The sequence below is a fragment of the Pseudophryne corroboree genome, chromosome 8, assembly GCF_028390025.1.
Source record: "Pseudophryne corroboree isolate aPseCor3 chromosome 8, aPseCor3.hap2, whole genome shotgun sequence".
In the NCBI taxonomy this organism is placed as follows: domain Eukaryota; kingdom Metazoa; phylum Chordata; class Amphibia; order Anura; family Myobatrachidae; genus Pseudophryne; species Pseudophryne corroboree.
In genome coordinates, this window is record NC_086451.1 from 453,573,887 (window position 1) to 453,594,658 (window position 20,772).

Sequence of the window (20,772 nt, forward strand, 5' to 3'; positions counted from 1 at the left end):
AAGGAAGTGCCAACCTTATTTTTAATGTGTTCCCGTGACATTCACTTTAACATTTTTTTTTTTCTCTCCAATACAGTACATCCAATGGAAGGATGCACACAGGTTTCACATAAATCAAAGTACATCTGCAGGAGCGATTCTTTACGCTAAATGCAACCTACAGTACAGTACTGTAAGTGAGCAAAACAGTACTACAGTGGGCGTTTGTGTATTGCACATGACCTGCATTCCCTCCCTGTCTACTGCATGATCTGTGCAGGCTCCCATGGGGGAAGGGCAACAGGCCAGCAGGAGGCGGAGGAAAACACCGTGCTTTACAAATGCGAGCGTCCGAGTCCTCTAAGGCATAAACCAACAGCAATGGGGCGGGGGCCGGGCGCTGTTTGCAGTACTTTCACACATGAAATTGGAAATCTCTCATGAGGCGTCGTGGGCTAGGGGTGAAGGCTCCCACCTCCCTCGCTGGGGGTCCAGGGTTCGAGACCTGATGTGCTTTCTTTCTTTTTTTTTTTTTTTCTGTAATAATGCACTGTATTATTTTATTTACATTGTAAGACAGTCAATGGAAGGATGCACACAGGTTTCACATAAATCAAAGTACATCTGCAGGAGCGATTCTTTACGCTAAATGCAACCTACAGTACAGTACTGTAAGTGAGCAAAACAGTACTACAGTGGGCGTTTGTGTATTGCACATGACCTGCATTCCCTCCCTGTCTACTGCATGATCTGTGCAGGCTCCCATGGGGGAAGGGCAACAGGCTAGCAGGAGGCGGAGGAAAACACCGTGCTTTACAAATGCGAGCGTCCGAGTATTCTCATTACATCATATCATAGTACCACATTACTCCTAACAGTATTGCCCCTTATTCACATTACACCCCACCACATTCATCTTTATTTACATTAGACCACAGGTTCTCAAACTCAGTCCTCAGGACCCCACACAGTGCAGGTTTTTTTCTCACAGAATCACAAGTGAAAAAATTAGCTCCACCTACTGTATGGACCTTCTAAAATGTGTCAGTTAGTAACTAATACACCTGTGCACTTGCTGGTTTACCTGCAAAACATGCACTGTGTGGGGTCCCGAGGACCGAGTTTGAGAACCACTGCATTAGACCATGCAGTAGTGCCCTTTCCTTATGTTACACCAGAAAATATTGTAGTACACCTTATACACATACAGTACAGTAATGCCACACATTAGTAATGCATTTCATATTTACATTTTCTGATTTAATTTCATAGAGCCGCAGTCACTCACAGAATATAGGCATGTACTGTAGCATCTCATTTTATTCAGCAGAAGCTGATTATTCACGTTTGGCTAGTTTGCCGTCTCTGTACAGTACAAAAAAGTTATAGTGTCAGTGAAAAAAGCACCTCATGACATATACTGTACACAAGCGCATGTCTAAATACTGTATACTGTAAGCAGTGACATTAAGGGGTACAGTATATGCAATTGCGGTCGAATTCCGTCAGGAATACGAAAAAATGGACACGGGATCCCCCATCTTTTTAGAACCAGCACAGGGCTCTGCGCCTGGTCCTGGTGCAAAAACTAAGGGGGACAAAAAAGCGTAGGGGTTCCCCGTATTTTTGGAACCAGCACTGGGCTCCACTAGCTGGACAGATAATGCACAGCCAGGGGACACTTTTATACCGGTCCCTGCGGCCATGGAATTAAATACCCAACTAGTCACACCTGACCGGGGTACCCTGGAGGAGTGGGGACCCCTTAAATGAAGGGGACCCCCCCTCCAGCCACTCGATTATCTCTATCGCCCCTGTGTATTGTAGCTAGGGGATTGTGACGTTCCTTCAGCATTGCCCCATAGCCTGCAAAATCTGTGCTGTTATTTGCTCCATACTGTAGCTGAGTGCTTCCTAGGAGCTACAGTACAGTAGGAGTCACAGGCGGTAACCATTTCAATTGAGTCTGCCCTGCTATAGAATTGTATGTGTACCGTACGGTGCATAGAACCTTTACAGTAGAAACTCTCCTGCAGCTTGGGGGACAAAAAGCATAGGGGTTCCACCTATTTTTTTTAACCAGCACCGGGCTCCACTAGCTGGACAGATAATGCACAGCCGGGGGACACTTTTATACCGGTCCCTGCGGCCATGGAATTAAATACCCAACTAGTCACACCTGACCGGGGTACCCTGGAGGAGTGGGGACCCCTTAAATGAAGGGGACCCCCCCTCCAGCCACTCGATTATCCCTATCGCCCCTGTGTATTGTAGCTAGGGGATTGTGACGTTCCTTCAGCATTGCCCCATAGCCTGCAAAATCTGTGCTGTTATTTGCTCCATACTGTAGCTGAGTGCTTCCTACAGTAGGAGCTACAGTACAGTAGGAGTCACAGGCGGTAACCATTTCAATTGAGTCTGCCCTGCTATAGAATTGTATGTGTACCGTACAGTGCATAGAACCTTTACAGTAGAAACTCTCCTGCAGCTTGGGGGACAAAAAGCATAGGGGTTCCACCTATTTTTTGTAACCAACACCGGGCTCCACTAGCTGGACAGATAATGCACAGCCGGGGGACACTTTTATACCGGTCCCTGCGGCCATGGAATTAAATACCCAACTAGTCACACCTGACCGGGGTACCCTGGAGGAGTGGGGACCCCTTAAATGAAGGGGACCCCCCTCCAGCCACTCGATTATCCCTATCGCCCCTGTGTATTGTAGCTAGGGGATTGTGACGTTCCTTCAGCATTGCCCCATAGCCTGCAAAATCTGTGCTGTTATTTGCTCCATACTGTAGCTGAGTGCTTCCTACAGTAGGAGCTACAGTACAGTAGGAGTCACAGGCGGTAACCATTTCAATTGAGTCTGCCCTGCTATAGAATTGTATGTGTACCGTACGGTGCATAGAACCTTTACAGTAGAAACTCTCCTGCAACTTTGGCCTGCTTTATGTAAAACTTGTGGTTTGTCAGCTTGCTATGCGATCGATTCCGGTGTAACGTACTGTAATGTGCATAGACCTTGCTTACAGTATCTGTGTTTGCTAGGGGATTGTGACGCTCCTTCAGCATCGCCCCGTAGCCTGCACAACTTATGCCATTTCTCATTCCATACCCGACTGCTGCCTGCCACGAGGTGGGGGTTCAGGGGTAGTGGTCACTTTGACAGTGTGCTACAGTATGCGATTGAGTCCGGTGTACCGTAATATGCAATCCTACAGAATAGTAACTTATCCCCATCGCCCCTGTGTATTGTAGCTAGGGGATTGTGACGCTCCTTCAGCATTGCCCCATAGCCTGCAAAAGGGTTCAGGGGCGGCGGCCATTTTGCCAGTGTGCTATGCGATCGAGTCCGGTGTACTGTACCATAATGTGCATACTGCTGTATGTATTTTAGCTAGGGGATTGTGACGCTCCTTCAGCATTGCCCCATAGTCTGTACAATTTGGACTATTACTTGCTCCGTACCCTAGGGCCTCTGTGGGGCAAGGAGTCATACTGTAGGTGGTAGCCATTTCTATTGAGTCTGCCCAGCTACAGAATTGTATGTGTACTGTACGGAGCATACTGTAGAACCTTAACATTAGAACCACTCATGCAGCTTTGCCCTGGTTTACTGTATGTGAATAAAAAAAATAATAAAGTGTATGAAAAAAAACTAACATGCATTCGTACTGTACTGTACTTAAGGAATCGAACCCGGGACTCTGAGTATAGCAAGCGAAACACTTCACCACTTCGCCGCAGACAAATGTATAAATCCATTGGTTTTGATTATGCTGTAATGGCTACAGGATTTGGACGATAACATACAGTACTGTACAAAATTCCGAATCTTGAGAGGCAATAGTGAACTTCTAGCACACATCCATTTGCGACAGTGTACACTACTGGTTTTATGTTTTGCCTGCGGGACTTGGACGCTCACATACAGTATTCATAAAGTATTGTAGATGGATCATATACTGTATGCTGTACTACAGTATTTGCGTCTGTGTCGTATATACAGTACTGTATTAAATAATGCAGCGTAATAATGAGTATTTACTGTATGCAGCGTAATGAGACGCCTTAGTAAAGTAGTCCTTATTATGTATTTCAGTATTGTATTTTACGGGAGACCACACGCATGCGCAGTGGTGATTGTAAAAAGCGACATCTGGTGGCTGATCGCAGGTAGTACACGTAAAGGTAACGCCAAACGCCATGTCTGCCTCCGTGCGATTAGGCGCGCCTCCCTACGCTGCATACGCTCTATCGGGACAAACGCCTCAGCCACTCAAGATAAAGGTGGCTACATCTGTAGCTAGATTTGGTAGCTGGTGACGGGGTTTGGCGGAGGGAGGGTTCCGTGGTGTGGGGTGCGGGTGTCAGTCGGGGTTTGGGTGACTGTGTGTTGCCGGGAAAGGAGGCTGTCGTTTCCACAGGCCTGCAATGTGTGTGAGAGCTGGCAGCTGTGTGCGGAGCGGAGCATGGTGCGTGCAGTGGGAGTGTTGTGTGAGCAGGGATAGGTCGGTCGTGTGGCGTTGTGCAAATGGCGCGTGTTGGTCTGCATGCCCCCCTGTGTTAGGTGGTGATGGGGTTGCATAAGTGAGGGGTCCATGGCGTGGGGTGTGGGTATATATGGGGGCATCAAGGCCCAGGGTACCCAAGACAGGAGGCCCCCCTCCCCACGATCACCAGCACCCCACACCCCCAGCGGCCGCTGATGACCCAGCACCCCCCACCGATCACCAGCACCCCCCCCCCGCCGATCACCAGCACCCCCCACCGATCACCATCAACCCCAGCGCCCCCCCAACGATCACCAGCAACCCCAGCTCCCCCCCCCACCAATCACCAGCACCCCCCACCGATCACCATCAACCCCAGCGCCCCCCCAACGATCACCAGCAACCCCAGCGCCCCCCCCCAATCACCAGCACCCCCCGCCGATCACCAGCACCCCCAGGGCCCCCCCCACCAATCAGCAGCACCCCCCACCGATTGTCAGCACCCCCCGCCGATCACCAGCACCCCCAGGCCCCCCCCCCAGCGATCACCAGCAAACCCCCCCCCCCCCACGATCACCAGCACCCCCAGCGGCTTCCACCGATCACCAACACCCCCCCCCCCGATCACCATCAACCCCCAGCCCCACACCCACCAGAACCCCCTCGCCAATAACCGGCACCCCCAGCGGCTCCCACCGATCACCAGCACTCCCTTCCCCCCCTCCCCCCGGCTACACACGTTGCTCACCTGGAGGAGGGGGGAGGAAGCCGCATACACAGCCCGCACTCATCCCGCGGCAGCGTGGATCCCTCCTGGCCTGGCGACAGAGCCCTGGCTGGGGGTCCCCTTAAGATAGGGGGTCCCGGGGTAGTGGCCCACCCGCCATTAATCCGGCTCTGGGTGTATATAGTGTGACCGGGCATGGTGGGGTGTCCGTGGCGGATTTTCCCTGGTGAGTGTGTCCGGATTATGTGGCTGCTGCTCCCGCTGTCCACCTCCCTACGTGTACGTAGTGTTCTGCTGACACAGGGCAGAGGCTGCTGACTCCGCCCAGCCCTGTGACTCCACCCAGCGTTACGGCCAGGCACAGAGTCACAGATTTGGCCTAATATATAGGAGATATATAAATATATATAATCTCATTATACACACACATTTGTAGAACACTACAAGAAAATGGATTTGGACACAAATCCTCTTTATACCACATTAGTTTAATATGATCCAGATTTCTACGCAAGGTCAGATAGCTCAATGAATAGAGGGGTCTTTCTGACCCGATCGCTCGCTGCAGTTCTTCGCATCGCAGCGATCAGGTCAGAACTGCGCCGGCGTCGCAGTGCGCCGGCGCATGGCTGACAGCCGACGGCTGTTGTTGCCTAGCGATTGCCTCTGCCTGATTGACAGGCAGATATGGTCGCTGGTCGGGAGGGGGCGGCACGGAGGCCTTTGGCCCCTGTTTTGTGGGCATGGTTTGGCCAACGTAGGCGTGGCTGAACCATTCGGGGGGCGGGCTGCAGAAGCTGCTGCATCACACGCGCAGCTACATCACACGCAGCCACTACGACCCGGGCAGCGATGAGTAGCTCCCGGCCAGCACGCAAAAGCTGCGCTGGCCAGGAACTACTCCTGTGTGATGCTTTTGCACTTAAGCGACGGGACAGGGACTGACATGCGGGGCGGGCTAGTCCTGTGCAGGGCGTCCCCCTGCATGTCAGTGTGCCTGATCGTAGCTGTGCTAAATTTAGCACAGTTATGATCAAGTCGGAATCACCCCAAGGTGAGTGTCTGACTGCAATGCCGCAGGCAATGGGTTCGAATCCCGAGTATGTCAGCATCTGGAAATGTAATGGAGGACAGTGCGACTGAATAACAAACAGCTATCATGTTAAGTTTATGAATGTTGCATAGGTATTAACGACGGCTGGGGTGTGGGTAGAAAACAGGGGTGGTCAGGAGATGCTGGGCTTCAAACTGGGGGGAAGCTGCAAGTGAAAGTATTCAAAACAGATAACTGACAGCGCTGCCAACAGCGCCCCCTACCCTGCAGCGCTACGTGCGATGGCATACGCCGCACACACCTAGTTACTGCCCTGCTGTACTGTATACTACTTGCCATCTGTCCTGGTCTATTTTATATGTTTGAGGGGGAACATGTAGTTGTGGTTGGATTATTTTAGGAGCATCTTATGACGGACTCTTTGGCTGATACTATTGGTGAAATGAATAAGTATTGCTATTGATTGTGTGGTAGATGATACAGGGCGCCCTCTGTAGCTATCAAAGTGGGGTTGGGAAGTCCGCCCGAGATAGAGGCTAAGGTGAGCCTGGATTGGTGGTAACAGAGACCAGATTGTAATCACTGCACGATTATAGGATGTGCTCTTGGTACATTGGACTTTGCAATGCTCAGGGGGTGAATTGCCACTATACATCATAGCTATAGCATATTGCAGCAAATGCTCCTGAAGCCACGCTATAACAAGCCAGGGACATAACGTACTTTATCATTGCACCAGTGTAAAAGATTTTATTCTACTTTTACAAATCTGGACAAGACCTAAATCATTATAAGAACAGTATTACATATGTGGTTTGGGCTATTACAGCTTGGGAATAATGTGAGCTCTTGTATACCCCAGGATTTGGGCTGTGTATAGTAATAACCGCGTTGTACTGTATTTGTGTAATTAGCTGCGTATTTGTTACATGTCCTTAGACTGTAATAGGAACGCAATCACAGATTCCCTTCTCTGAGGGTCTGAATGTAATACAAAGGTAAATGAAGGCTTAATGTGAATACGATATTGGTCACTTATACTGTAGCGCAGAACTGATCAGTGCAAAGTCACCACTCCGAATACCAAGACGCACCTCTCGATTGTAGAGCAGCTTCATCAGGAGCAGAGCAGAGTAGGGATGGCCATCGACCATCGATGATTAAAAAAACATCAATGTGCTATGACCATCGCTGGGGGCAGAACCAGATGACTTCCCACCATTGATGATACAGAAGCAACAAATATTATTTTTTTCTCTTACGTCCTAGAGGATGCTGGGGACTCCGTAAGGACCATGGAGTATAGACGGGCTCCGCAGGAGACATGGGCACTCTAAAGAACTTTTAGTATGGGTGTGCACTGGCTCCTCCCTCTATGCCCCTCCTCCAGACCTCAGTTAGATCTTGTGCCCAGAGGAGACTGGGTGCATTACAGGGAGCTCTCCTGAGTTTTCTGTGTAAAAGTATTTTGTTAGGTTTTTTATTTTCAGGGAGATCTGCTGGCAACAGACTCCCTGCATCGAGGGACTGAGGGGAGAGAAGCAGACCCACTTCTTAAGAGTTCAAGGGCTCTGCTTCTTAGGCTACTGGACACCATTAGCTCCAGAGGGAGTCGGAACACAGGTCTCACCCTGTAGTTCGTCCCAGAGCCACGCCGCCGTCCTCCTCAAAGAGCCGGAAAAAAGAAGCCGGGTGAGTATGAGAAGAAAAGAAGACTTCAAGGCGGCAGAAGACTTCAGATCTTCCTGAGGTAAGCGCGCAGCAGTAACGCTGCGCGCCATTGCTCCCACACAACACACACACATATGGCACAGATGGGTGTAGGGCGCAGGGGGGGCGCCCTGGGCAGCAATAAACCTCATTACTGGCAATAAACATGTTTATTAGGCTGCGGAGGCAGCAAATAAATGATCCCCCGCCATTTTTTGATTATTGAAGCTGGACCGAAGCCCGCCGCTGGAGGGGGCGGAGCTTGATCCCTCAGCACTAACCAGCGCCATTTTCTCCACAGAAGCTGCATAGAACGATGGCTCCCCGGACTCTCCCCTGCTGAACGAGCTCAGAGGGCTGAAAAAAGAGGAGGTGGGCACATTACAGGCGCAGTGAGTGGAAATCAGTGTAATTTCATATAAAAGTGCTGTCTGGGTTTATTCCAGTGTCAGTTTGGCGCTGGGTGTGCGCTGGTATACTCTCTCTGTCTCTCCAAAGGGCCTGCTTTGGGGAATTGTCCCCTTATAGCTATATCCCAGTGAGTGTGGGGTGTCGGTACGTGTGTGTCGGCATGTCTGAAGCGGAAGGCTTATCCAAAGAGGAGGTGGAGCAGATGAGTGGTGTGTCCCAGTCGGTGGTGTCGACTCAGGATTGGATGGATATGTGGCATATGTTAAATGCAAGTGTAGCATCATTACATAAGAGACTGGACAAAGCAGAGTCCAGGGTGTCGACAGGGGGTCAATCTACGGATTACACCGACTCACAGGGCCCGTCGGGGTCTCAGAAACGTCCCTTGTTACAAATAGTGGACACAGATACCGACACGGACTCTGATTCCAGTGTCGACTATGATGAAGCGAGATTGCACCCTAGGGTGACAAAAAGTATTCAGTGCATGATTATGGCAATAAAAGATGTTTTGCATATCACTGATGAACCCTAAGTGCCCGACACGAGGGTACACATGTTTAAGGAGAAGAAACAGGTAGTAAACTTTCCTCCATCTCATGAACTTAACAAATTATGTGAAAAAGCTTGGGAAACTCCAGATAAGAAACTGCAGATTCCCAAAAGGATTCTTATGGCATACCCTTTCCCTACACAGGATAGGGTACGTTGGGAATCCTCTCCCACAGTGGACAAGGCTTTAACTCGCCTGTCCAAGAAGGTGGCGCTGCCGCCCCGACACAGCGGCCCTCAAGGACCCTGCGGACCGCAGGCAGGAGACTACATTAAAGTCTATTTATACACATACTCGTACTTTACTTAGACCGGTAATTGCGTCGGCATGGGTATGTAGTGCAGTAGCAGCTTGGACAGATACCCTGTCAGCTGACCTTGATACCCTAGATAAGGATACCATTTTGTTAACATTAGCTCATATGAAGGACGCAGTCTTATATATGAGGGACGCTCAGAGACATTGGATTACTGGGTTCAAGAGCCAATGCCATGGCTATTTCGGCGAGAAGATCCTTATGGACCCGCCAATGGACGGGTGATGCGGACTCAAAAAAGCATATGGAGGTCTTACCTTACAAGGGTGATGTATTGTTTGGGGATGGTCTCGCGGACCTGGTTTCCACAGCTACCGCGGGTAAATCTACCTTTTTACCTTTTGTTCCCCAACAGCAAAAGAAACCTCCACAGTATCAGATGCAGTCCTTTCGGTCGCATAAGTCCAAAAGAGGTCGGGGCTCATCTTTCCTCGCCAGAGGTAAGGGTAGAGGTAAGAGAACACCTGCTTCGGCTAGTTCCCAAGAGCAGAAGTCCTCCCCGGCTTCCGCTAAGTCCACCGCATGACGCTGGGGCTCCCCTACGGGAGTCCGCACCGGTGGGGGGTACGCCTTCGACTCTTCAGCCAAGTCTGGGTTCAGTCAGACGTGGACCCTTGGGCGAGGGAAGTTGTTTCCCAGGGCTACAAGCTGGAATTCGAGGAGGTGCCCCTGCGCCGGTTTTTCAAGTCGACCTTACCAGCTTCCTCCCCAGAGAGGGAGGTAGTATTAGCTGCAATTCAAACGCTGTGTCAACAGCAAGTGATTGCCAGGGTTCCCCTGCACCACCAGGGAAAAGGATATTATTTGACCCTGTTTGTGGTCCTGAAGCCGGATGGTTCGGTCAGACCCATTTTAAATTTAAAATCCCTAAACCTGTACTTGAAACGGTTCAAATTCAAGATGGAATCGCTCAGAGCTGTAATTTCCAGCCTGGAAGGAGGGGATTTTATGGTGTCGCTAGACATAAAGGATGCTTACCTTAATCTCCCCATATATTCCACTCATCAGCAGTACCTGAGATTCGCTGTACAGGATTGTCATTACCAGTTTCAGACGTTGCTGTTTGGGCTTTCCACGGCCCCGGGGATTTTCACCAAGGTAATGGCGAAAATTATGGTGATCCTGCGAAGGCAGGGTGTCACAATTATCCCATACTTGGACGATCTCCTGATAAAAGCGAGTTCAAGAGATCAATTGCTGAAGAACGTGTCGCTCTCCCTGAGGGTGCTCCAACAACACGGGTGGATTCTCAATCTGCCAAAGTCGCAATTGGTTCCAATGACTCGACTATCGTTCCTAGGAATGATACTGGACACGGAACTAAAGAAGGTTTTTCTGCCGTCGGAAAAAGCCCAGGACCTCCAGAACATGGTCAGAGACCTGCTAAAGCCAAAGAGAGTGTCAGTTCATCAATGCACTCGAGTTCTGGGAAAAATGGTGGCCTCATACGAGGCCATTCCTTTTGGCAGGTTTCATGCAAGGCCATTTCAGTGGGACCTTCTGGACCAGTGGTCCGGGTCCCATCTACAGATACATCAGAAAATAACACTGTCCCCCAGGGCCAGGGTGTCTCTCCTATGGTGGCTGCAAAGTGCTCACCTTCTAGATGGTCGCAGATTAGGCATTCAAGACTGGGTTCTGGTGACCACGGACGCGAGCCTCCGAGGATGGGGAGCAGTCACCCAAGGAAGAAATTTTCAGGGACTATGGTCAAACCAGGAGTACTGTCTGCACATAAACGTGCTGGAATTAAGGGCAATATACAACGGCCTTCGACAAGCGGAGGGTCTTCTTCGCAACCTACCGGTTCTGATTAAATCAGACAATGTCACAGCAGTGGCACATGTGAACCGCCAAGGCGGGACAATGGCGAAAGCCACCAGGATTCTTCGCTGGGCGGAAAATCACATAAGCGCTCTGTCAGCTGTCTTCATTCCGGGAGTAGACAACTGGGAAGCGGACTTCCTCAGCAGACACGATCTCCATCCAGGAGAGTGGGGACTTCATCAAGAAGTCTTTGCAGAGATAACGAGTCTCTGGGGAATTCCTCAAATAGACATGATGGCGTCACGCCTCAACAAAAAGCTTCCAAGGTACTGTGCCAGGTCTCAGGACCCTCAGGCAGTAGCAGTAGACGCCCTGGTGACACCATGGGTGTTTCAGTCAGTCTATGTGTTTCCTCCTCTTCCTCTCATCGCAAAGATTTTGAGGATTATAAGACAGAAAAGAGTACAGTCGATACTCATTGTTCCAGACTGGCCTCGAAGGGCCTGGTACTCAGATCTTCAGGAAATGCTCACAGAAGATCCTTGGCCCCTTCCTCTCAGGGAGGACCTGTTGCAGCAGGGGCCCTGCTTATTCCAAGACTTACCGTGGTTGCGTTTGACGGCATGGCGGTTGAACGCCGAATCCTAGCTGAAAAAGGTATTCCGGAGGAGGTCATACCAACTCTGATAAAGGCTAGGAAGGAGGTGACGGCGAAACATTATCACCGTATCTGGCGGAAATATGTCTCTTGGTGTGAAACCAAGAATGCTCATACGGAAGATTTCCATCTGGGCCGTTTTCTCCACTTCCTACAGACAGGAGTGGATATGGGCCTAAAGTTAGGCTCTGTTAAGGTACAGATTTCGTCCCTATCTATATTCTTTCAGAAGGAATTGGCTTCTTTACCAGAAGTCCAGACTTTTGTGAAAGGAGTGCTGCACATCCAGCCTCCTTTTGTGCCCCCAGTGGCACCCTGTGACCTTAACGTGGTGTTGCGGTTCCTTAAATCTCACTGGTTTGAGCCCCTTCAAACGGTTGAATTAAAATTTCTCACCTGGAAGGTGGTCATGTTATTGGCCTTGGCATCTGCAAGGCGTGTATCAGAATTGGCGGCCTTGTCTCACAAGAGCCCCTATTTGATTTTTCATGTGGATAGAGCGGAATTGAGGACTCGTCCTCAATTTCTACCTAAGGTGGTGTCTTCATTTCATATGAACCAACCTATCGTGGTGCTGGTGGCTACGAGTGACTTGGAGGACTCCAAGTCCTTGGATGTAGTCAGGGCCTTGAAGATTTATGTAGCCAGAACGGCTAGGATTAGGAAAACAGAGGCTCTGTTTGTCCTGTATGCAGCCAACAAGATTGGCGCACCTGCTTCGAAGCAGACTATTGCTCGCTGGATCTGTAACACGATTCAGCAGGCTTATTCTACGGCTGGATTGCCATTACCAAATTCGGTAAAGGCCCATTCCACTAGGAAGGTGGGCTCTTCTTGGGCGGCTGCCCGAGGGGTCTCGGCATTACAGCTTTGCCAAGCAGCTACTTGGTCGGGTTCAAACACTTTTGCAAAATTCTACAAGTTTGATACCCTGGCTGACGAGGACATCGCATTTGCTCAGTCGGTGCTACAGAGTCATCCGCACTCTCCCGCCCGATCTGGAGCTTTGGTATAAACCCCATGGTCCTTACGGAGTCCCCAGCATCCTCTAGGACAGGGGTGGCCAAACAGTCGATCGCGATCGACCAGTCGATCGCGGACATGCGACCAGTCGATCGCGATCCTCCACCCAGCCACCCGAAGCCGCGCCTCTCGTGCCTGCCGCCCTGCCCCTCTGTCTGGTCTCCGGCAGTGACGGCGGAGTGTATGGCTCAAATCAGGTGCCGGTTCGTTAGCCAATGAGAGCTCGCGGACCGGCGCCTGATTTGAGACATACACGCTGGCTGCCGTCACCGCCGGAGATCAGACTGAAAAGCAGGGCGGCAGGCAGGAGAAGCGCGCGCTGCGCTGCGCTCACCACACAGTAACGGTGAGCTCTACTATGGGGGCATATCTGGCATTGTGGGCACATGGCTCAGTGGGGGCATATCTGGCAATGTGGGTCATATGTGGCACTGTGGGGGCATATCTGGCTCTGCGGGCACATGGCACTGTGGGGGCATATCTGGCACTGTGGGCACATGGCACTGTGGGGGCATATCTATAATCTGGCACTGTGGGGTCATATCTGGCACTGTGGCGTCATATCTGGCACTGTGGGCACATGGCACTGTGGGGGCATATCTGGCACTGTGGGGGCATATCTATAATCTGGCACTGTGGGGGCATATCTAGCACTGTGGGCACATGGCACTGTGGGGGCATATCTGTATCTGGCACTGTGGGGTCATATCTGGTACTGTGGGGGCATATCTGGCACTGTGGGCACATGGCACTGTGAGGGCATGTGTGTTTGAGGTTTTTACCTGTGGGGGCCAATGTGTTATTTCGTGTGAGGCAGTCATTACACTCTGTGCAGCAAGGCTACGTCCCTTTTTTTGTTATACCACGCCCACTTTTTGTTATACCACGCCCACTTTTTTTGTTATGCCACGCCCACTTTATTCCTCCTAGGTAGATCACAAAAGCTTTTTAGCTTTCAAAGTAGATCGCCGTCTCCAAAAGTCTGGCCACCCCTGCTCTAGGACGTAAGAGAAAATAAGATTTTAAACCTACCGGTAAATCTTTTTCTCCTAGTCCGTAGAGGATGCTGGGCGCCCGTCCCAGTGCGGACTGGATCTGCAAGACTTGTATATAGTATTGCTTACATAAGGGTTATGTTACAGTTGGAATTGGTCTTTGACTGATGCTGTTAATTGTTCATACTGTTAACTGGTTGCGTATATTCCAGGTTATATGGTATGATTGGTGTGGGCTGGTATGAATCTTGCCCTTAGATTACAAAATCCTTTCCTCGTATTGTCCATCTCCTCTGGGCACAGTTTCTCTAACTGAGGTCTGGAGGAGGGGCATAGAGGGATGAGCCAGTGCACACCCATACTAAAAGTTCTTTAGAGTGCCCATGTCTCCTGTGGAGCCCGTCTATACCCCATGGTCCTTACGGAGTCCCCAGCATCCTCTACGGACTACGAGAAAAAGATTTACCGGTAGGTTTAAAATCTTATTTTTTGTTTTACCAAGTGCCCCGAACACAAAACTTAGCTCCGCCCCAGCATTCCCGTGAAGCCCCACCCCAGGCTCTCATGGCCCACAGCCTACTGTATTGTAAAGTAGGGTAGATCATCAGTGGGTGAAACCATTGATGTTCCCTTTAAGATGGTTTCACACCATCGATGTTACCCAGCAATGTTAACATCGTAGACCTATCAGATACCAATAACACAAGCAGAGAATGTTTCCTGTCCAGTATCTAACACTCCTCTATTTGCAACAAAATAACAGAATACATGGAAAACAGTTTTGTAAAAAAAAATGTTTTACTAAACATAGAGAAATGACATTACACCAAGGCCCGGCCCATCAGTAACACTCCAGAAAGAAAATAATTTTAAATCTGATGGCGCCAATATAATATACTGTATAAATATTGCATACTGTGTATTTGAAATCCAAAAGTTGTCTGAGAGCGATGCTCAGATTTTTGAAAGTCAGTGTAGGTACTGACCAATAGGGAACGGCCGTGAAGGGGCTGGTCAGCTTAACAAACTATTGCAATATTATGGAACCAACATTCCCTGAATTCAGATGAATTACAGTTTGAAGTGGTAATATTATACAGTATATGCACCTTGACCAAGAGGCTGAAATAGCCTCGAAACGTTGGTACTTGTTTTTACTTGCCAATATACTTTACTAGTTGAAAAAGTCCACTGGAGTGCCGCTAATCTTTGTTCGTCTGTACTGCCATACACAGAGGGCACCTATGGCGGATGATGGTTGATAATATATAACACACACACACACACACACACACACACACACACACACGGTTCCATTCAGCCACTCTACTGTATGTACAGTCAGTGTCGGACTGGGGCATGTAGGGCCCACCGGGGGAATGCAGTGGTAGGGGCCCATGTTTAGGGGTGTGGCCAGTCTGCAGAGAGGGTGTGGCCTGCCACCTCATTGATTTGACCAATGATTAGAAAGAGCAACATTTGGGCCCCTTCATAAATATACACAATAAATTCAGCTGCTGCATGCATGATAATGTACCAGATTAATAACAGGTTAATAACAGCAATACACTGTAGATAATACACCATAGTCCAGTATAAAATAACATGTATAATTCAAGTGCACAGTCTGGAACCTGATCCTTAGAGCAGAAGGTGGGCCCCCGGGCAGTAGGGCCCACCGGTGGTTTTCCCTGTACCCCTGTGGGCCAGTCCAAGCCTGGTACAGTTATCTGTCTCTTACAATGGCTGCACGTCTTAATATCCTTACAAGAACATTGCAGCCTCACAATTTATAGTTGTTTCATTACAAGGAGGTATTGGTCATCATTCTCAGCTTGGCACCCAGGTGGGCGATCACACTTTGTAATCATTGCAAGCATACCAAGTATTGGGATTCGCTCACACCTCCAGGGGGCTAAATCATTATTGGATATATTTCTGTAGAGGATTACCCCCTAACTCCTGATGCTCCTCATATTATCAACTGAGGCTTTATTATGAGCATTGTATATTGTATTGTGTTATTTGTAGCTAGCTAGTTTTAATAGCATGTTGTATTAGGGAGGTACTTGATATACCGACTGTCGGGATCCCGGCGCTCAGCATATCAGCGCCAGGATTCCGTCCGCCGGGATACCGACAACTATTTTCCCTCTTGGGGTGTCCGCAACACCCCTGGAGGGAGAATAACTAGCGTGGCGCATGTAGCGCCACCGTGCCCGCAGCATGGCGAGCACAGCGAGCCCGCAAGGGTCTCTTTTGCGCTCTGCCGGCAATCCGGCGGTCGAGATCCCGACAGCCGGCCAGTCGTACTACACCCGCTGTATTGATATGTTTAGGAATCTGGTCAGTAATTATTGTATTGTAATGTACGTGTTTTAAAGAAATATAATACTTTAGGTAATGAATACATACAGACTCTGGCACTATATTACAGGTGTTGGTCAGCGCAATTTACTCTTGTTTTGTTTCGGACATCCCTAACACTGCTGGGCAACGCTCCTTTGCATTTAATTGTGAGCACGTCATGCGGCTGTATCTGTGGCCATCTTACGCGTGACTCTGCGACAGCCCATCGTATTCACTCCTTCATATGCCACTCTATATATAGTCCGGATACTTGTCCATTCAGTCACTCTCTCCATCCCCGTCTGACACTCCTCCTTAATGTCACTTCCCCGCCATTTGTGCCCAACCAGAAAAAGGGACGGACGGTCTCTCTTTCCTGTGCCACATGCCTGAAGGTATACAGCTCATCCCAGTTCCGAGGGTCATAGAAGGTAATTGTCCGAGGACCTGACAAGTTCAGATAGACCCCGACCACTGACAGTGGGCCATCAGCCACATCCAGGGTACTCTCTGGATTGTCCAGGGCTTTTATGGTCTCCGTAAATCGGGAGATACACCAGATGTGCTCCTGAGGCCGAAACATGTAAGCATCGCCTGTCCTCCGCACCTGTGGGGTGGCGACACCGACTGCCCACTCAACCCCATCCCCCAGCTCCACTTCCCAGTAATGGCAACCAGAGGAAAAGGGAGGGAGACCAAGGCAACAGCGCTCAGTCTCAAAACGGGCGTTACACGGAGGTGCCGGGACTGCGGGAGGCCGGTTCAGGAGCGTAAGAAAGTCATCGGTGACCGACAGCCTCGGGTGGGCCGTCTCAGGAGACAATGTGATGGTTTCTGAGGGAGAAAGGAAAAAGTCTGCTGGATTTTTGGAGAAAAACATGGTGAGGTCTGGTGGCGGATTTGAGGGACTGTGGGGCCTCTTATCTGCCGTCTTCTGAAGAGTGGATAAGTGTTAGCAAAAAGCTGATTGATTGTTATGGTCAAATGATTGTTATGGTCAAATGAGAGAAATGAAGAGAGGGAGAGAGACAACTCATAGCAGTGCTTCTATTATAAACAGTCTACTCACAGTACCACTGAACACACATGGCAGGGGCATTTAGAACTTCAGGGGAGTGCTGTTGGAACACAAGGATATCTACTACTAAGCCTTGGAGAGTGATAAAGTAGAGAGAGATAAGGGGTCTATTCATGAAGCAGTGAAAAGTGTGGAGAAGTGAGCCAGTGAAGAATAATAAAAACAAAACAATTCCTGGCGCTGTGATTACATAGATATGTAAGCTGCTCTCTCAGGGGCAATTGGTTCTTTACCCCTATAATGGAAACTAAAAAAAAACAGACAAACGAGAGAGCGCTAATCACATCCAAGGTGGATTTTTATTTTTCCAATTCCAATAATTCTGAACTTATTGCCGGCCGGCAGTACATAAACACATATTAAAAAATAACAATATATCCATCAAATCCTAAAAACCAATTAATCACTAATTATACTCAGAATAATTCAATACATGTGCACATGTAGGTATAACTGCCCGACTTTGTTTAAATTGCTTTCCTTATTTCTCAAGTATCCAGGGCTTAAAGTGTCAGGCACTGAGGAAGCCGCCGATGCTTGTGAGTAGGCAGGGAAACGCGTCTGTCAGCACCTTCGGTTACAGACCACAGACTACAGCGGACGGAAAGATATCAGCTGGTCGGCTGTATCACACCCTTGCAGGAGGGGAACGCTGGATCATTCATCTGCCTACGGACTCCAGATAAGGTCGAGAAAACGAGCACCGGCCGGGAGGGCAAAGCCTTTTTTCTGTGGCTAAAGCATATGGTTGAATCCACTTCATAAAAGGCTATCTGTGAGAAATTAGCCAGGAGGAATATCACCTGCACCGTGACTAAACAGAGGCGCATGTATGGTATACCTACATTATTATTTACAGATTGCTGCAGCACAGTGACTATTATTTATAATCAGCTTTGCATTAATCACTTTAATACCATTAACCAGCTGGGAGCAAGAATGCACTTTATCTAATATTACTAACACACTTTTCATCAATCAGACTAACGGACTTATAAGCATAGGCGTGCGCACGGGGGGTGCCTGGTGCGCACAGGCACCCCCTAATGTCCGGCACCCCCCGCACATCATGCCTGCGATCCGATCATCGCTGTCTGTGTGCTGCTGTTGTAGCAGTGCTACTACAGCAGCACACTGATAGCGATGATCGGATCACCTGCATCGCTGCCTGGGCTGTCACACGGTCACCTCCTCCCACTCCACCGCTTAGACTCACAGCTGTCAGCTACGTTGTGGGTGGGTGGCTAGCCGCACAGCCCAGCCCACCCGCCGTCATGATCCGACTGTCTGCCTCACGATGTGACATACTAACGTCACACCGCGCGCCCTCCCCGGCCTCCCTGCGCTGTAGTACTTTACGCCCGTGCTCAGTCAGTCTCTCCAGTCACTCATGTGTGCCCGGCTCTGCCATTTTCAACAGCAAAACACAGGCGTAGACTGGAGCCGGCCTAGGACTATTATTCATAATGTGAGTGTTCAGACTTGATGACCACTCACTCACTGTGTGCACCAGGGAAAAAGAGAGCGATTCAGGCCAGCCAAGGGGTGGGGGGATAAAATTCTGTATAAAAAGATAAAGGGTTATTACCTTATGCTAATTATCTATCTATCTATCTATCTATCTATCTATCTATCTATCTATCTATCTATCTAGATAGATCTATAATTAGCATAAGGTAATAACTCTTTATCTTTTTATACAGAATTTTATCCCCCCACCCCTTGGCTGGCCTGAATCCCTCTCTTTTCCCTGGTGCACACAGTGAGTGAGTGGTCATCAAGTCTGAACACTCACATTATGAATAATAGTCCTAGGCCGGCTCCTGATATGCTGCTCCTGATTGACTGCCGTCAGCGGCAGATTTGATATAGTTGCGCAGCGCTCATAGGAGCCGCAGTGCCGCCAACCACAGCCTCCTCCTCCATGCACCGCCGCCCTCTGTCTCCTTCAGTACACCGCCACTGCCCTTAGTCCTTCTCTGCACCATGCAGACAGCCTCCTCATCCACCACAGATCACAGCATCCTCAGCACTGCCACTGCTAAATAGGTAATCTTGCCCTGCCGCTTTACTCTCTCCCTAGTCCCTACTGTATGCCCTTGCTGTCCCTCTCTCTGTCACTCTCCTTGTCCCTTCTGTCACTCTCCCTGTCCCTATGTCCCTGCTGTCACTCTCCCTGTCTGTGTCACTCTCCCTGTCCCTTCTGTCACTCTCGCTGTCCCTATGTCCCTGCTGTCACGCTCCCTGAATTTCGTCTTATTCCATGTGTCATAATTTGAATTTCAGATCATTCTGTGTGCAATAATGTGAATTTCGGCTCATTCTATGTACTATAATGTGAATTTCGGCTCATTCCGTGTGCTATAATGTGAATTTTGGCTTATTCCGTGTGCTATAATATGTATTTCGGCTTATTCTGTGTGTTATAATGTGAATTTCGGCTCATTCTATGTACTTTAATGTGAATTTCGGCTCATACCGTGTGCTATAACGTGAATTTCGGCTCATACCGTGTGCTATAATGTGAATTTCGGCTCATACCGTGTGCTATAATGTGAATTTCGGCTCTTACCGTGTGCTATAATGTAAATTTTGGCTCATACCGTGTGCTATAATGTGAATTTTGGCTCATACCGTGTGCTATAATGTGAATTTTGGCTCATACCGTGTGCTATAATGTGAATTTTGGCTCATACCGTGTGCTATAATGTGAATTTCAGCTCATTCTGTGTGCAATAATGTGAATTTCGGCTCATTCTATGTACTTTAATGTGAATTTCGGCTCATTCCGTGTGCTATAATGTGAATTTTGGCTTATTCCGTGTGCTATAATATATATTTCGGCTTATTCTGTGTGTTATAATGGGAATTTCGGCTCATTCTATGTACTTTTAATGTGAATTTAGGCTCATACCGTGTGCTATAACGTGAATTTCGGCTCATACCGTGTGCTATAACGTGAATTTCGGCTCTTACCGTGTGCTATAATGTGAATTTCGGCTCATACCGTGTGCTATAATGTGAATTTCGGCTCATACCGTGTGCTATAATGTGAATTTTGGCTCATACCGTGTGCTATAATGTGAATTTTGGCTCATACCGTGTGCTGTAATGTGAATTTTGGCTCATACTGTGTGCTATAATGTGAAAGGGACACCAGTTATACATAGTATATGTGTGTGTGTGTGTGTGTGTGTGTGTGTGTGTGTGTGTGTGTGTGTGTGTGTGTATATATATATATATATATATATATATATATGGACTTGTAATCCGTATGCAGGTTACATACTTGTCTCCCTCATCTTGCTAATATACGGTGCAAGACATGCCCAGTGGGTGGTGCTAGGCATGCCACTCCAATCATGCACCCCCTAATAAAATGTTCTGCGCACGCCTATGCTTATAAGTATTATAAAAGTTAACACTCATTCATATGTTCCAGTATGAGTCTGGGAAGCTGCTGAGCAGTGTATCTGAGTATAATTGATACATTGTTGGACACAAGGTTTATACATAGTATCCGGTTTACTGGAGATATATTTTAAGCCCTGGATACTTGAGAAATAAGGAAAGCAATTTAAACAAAGTGGGGCAGTTATACCTACATGTGCACATGTATTAAATTATTCTGAGTATAATTAGTGATTAATTGGTTT

General features: G+C 48.8%; 1 protein-coding gene across 1 annotated transcript in view; it reads right to left on the reverse strand.

The window, feature by feature from the left end:
* Positions 1–14,468: 14,468 nt before the first annotated feature.
* Positions 14,469–20,772, reverse strand: part of LOC134949609 (butyrophilin subfamily 2 member A2-like) — a 67,558-nt gene continuing 61,254 nt past the window's right edge. Inside the window, exon 8 of the mRNA XM_063938302.1 lies at positions 14,469–16,872. Coding sequence (XP_063794372.1) covers positions 16,322–16,872 — 551 coding nt within the window. The 3' untranslated portion in view covers positions 14,469–16,321. The remainder of the gene's footprint in view (positions 16,873–20,772) is intronic.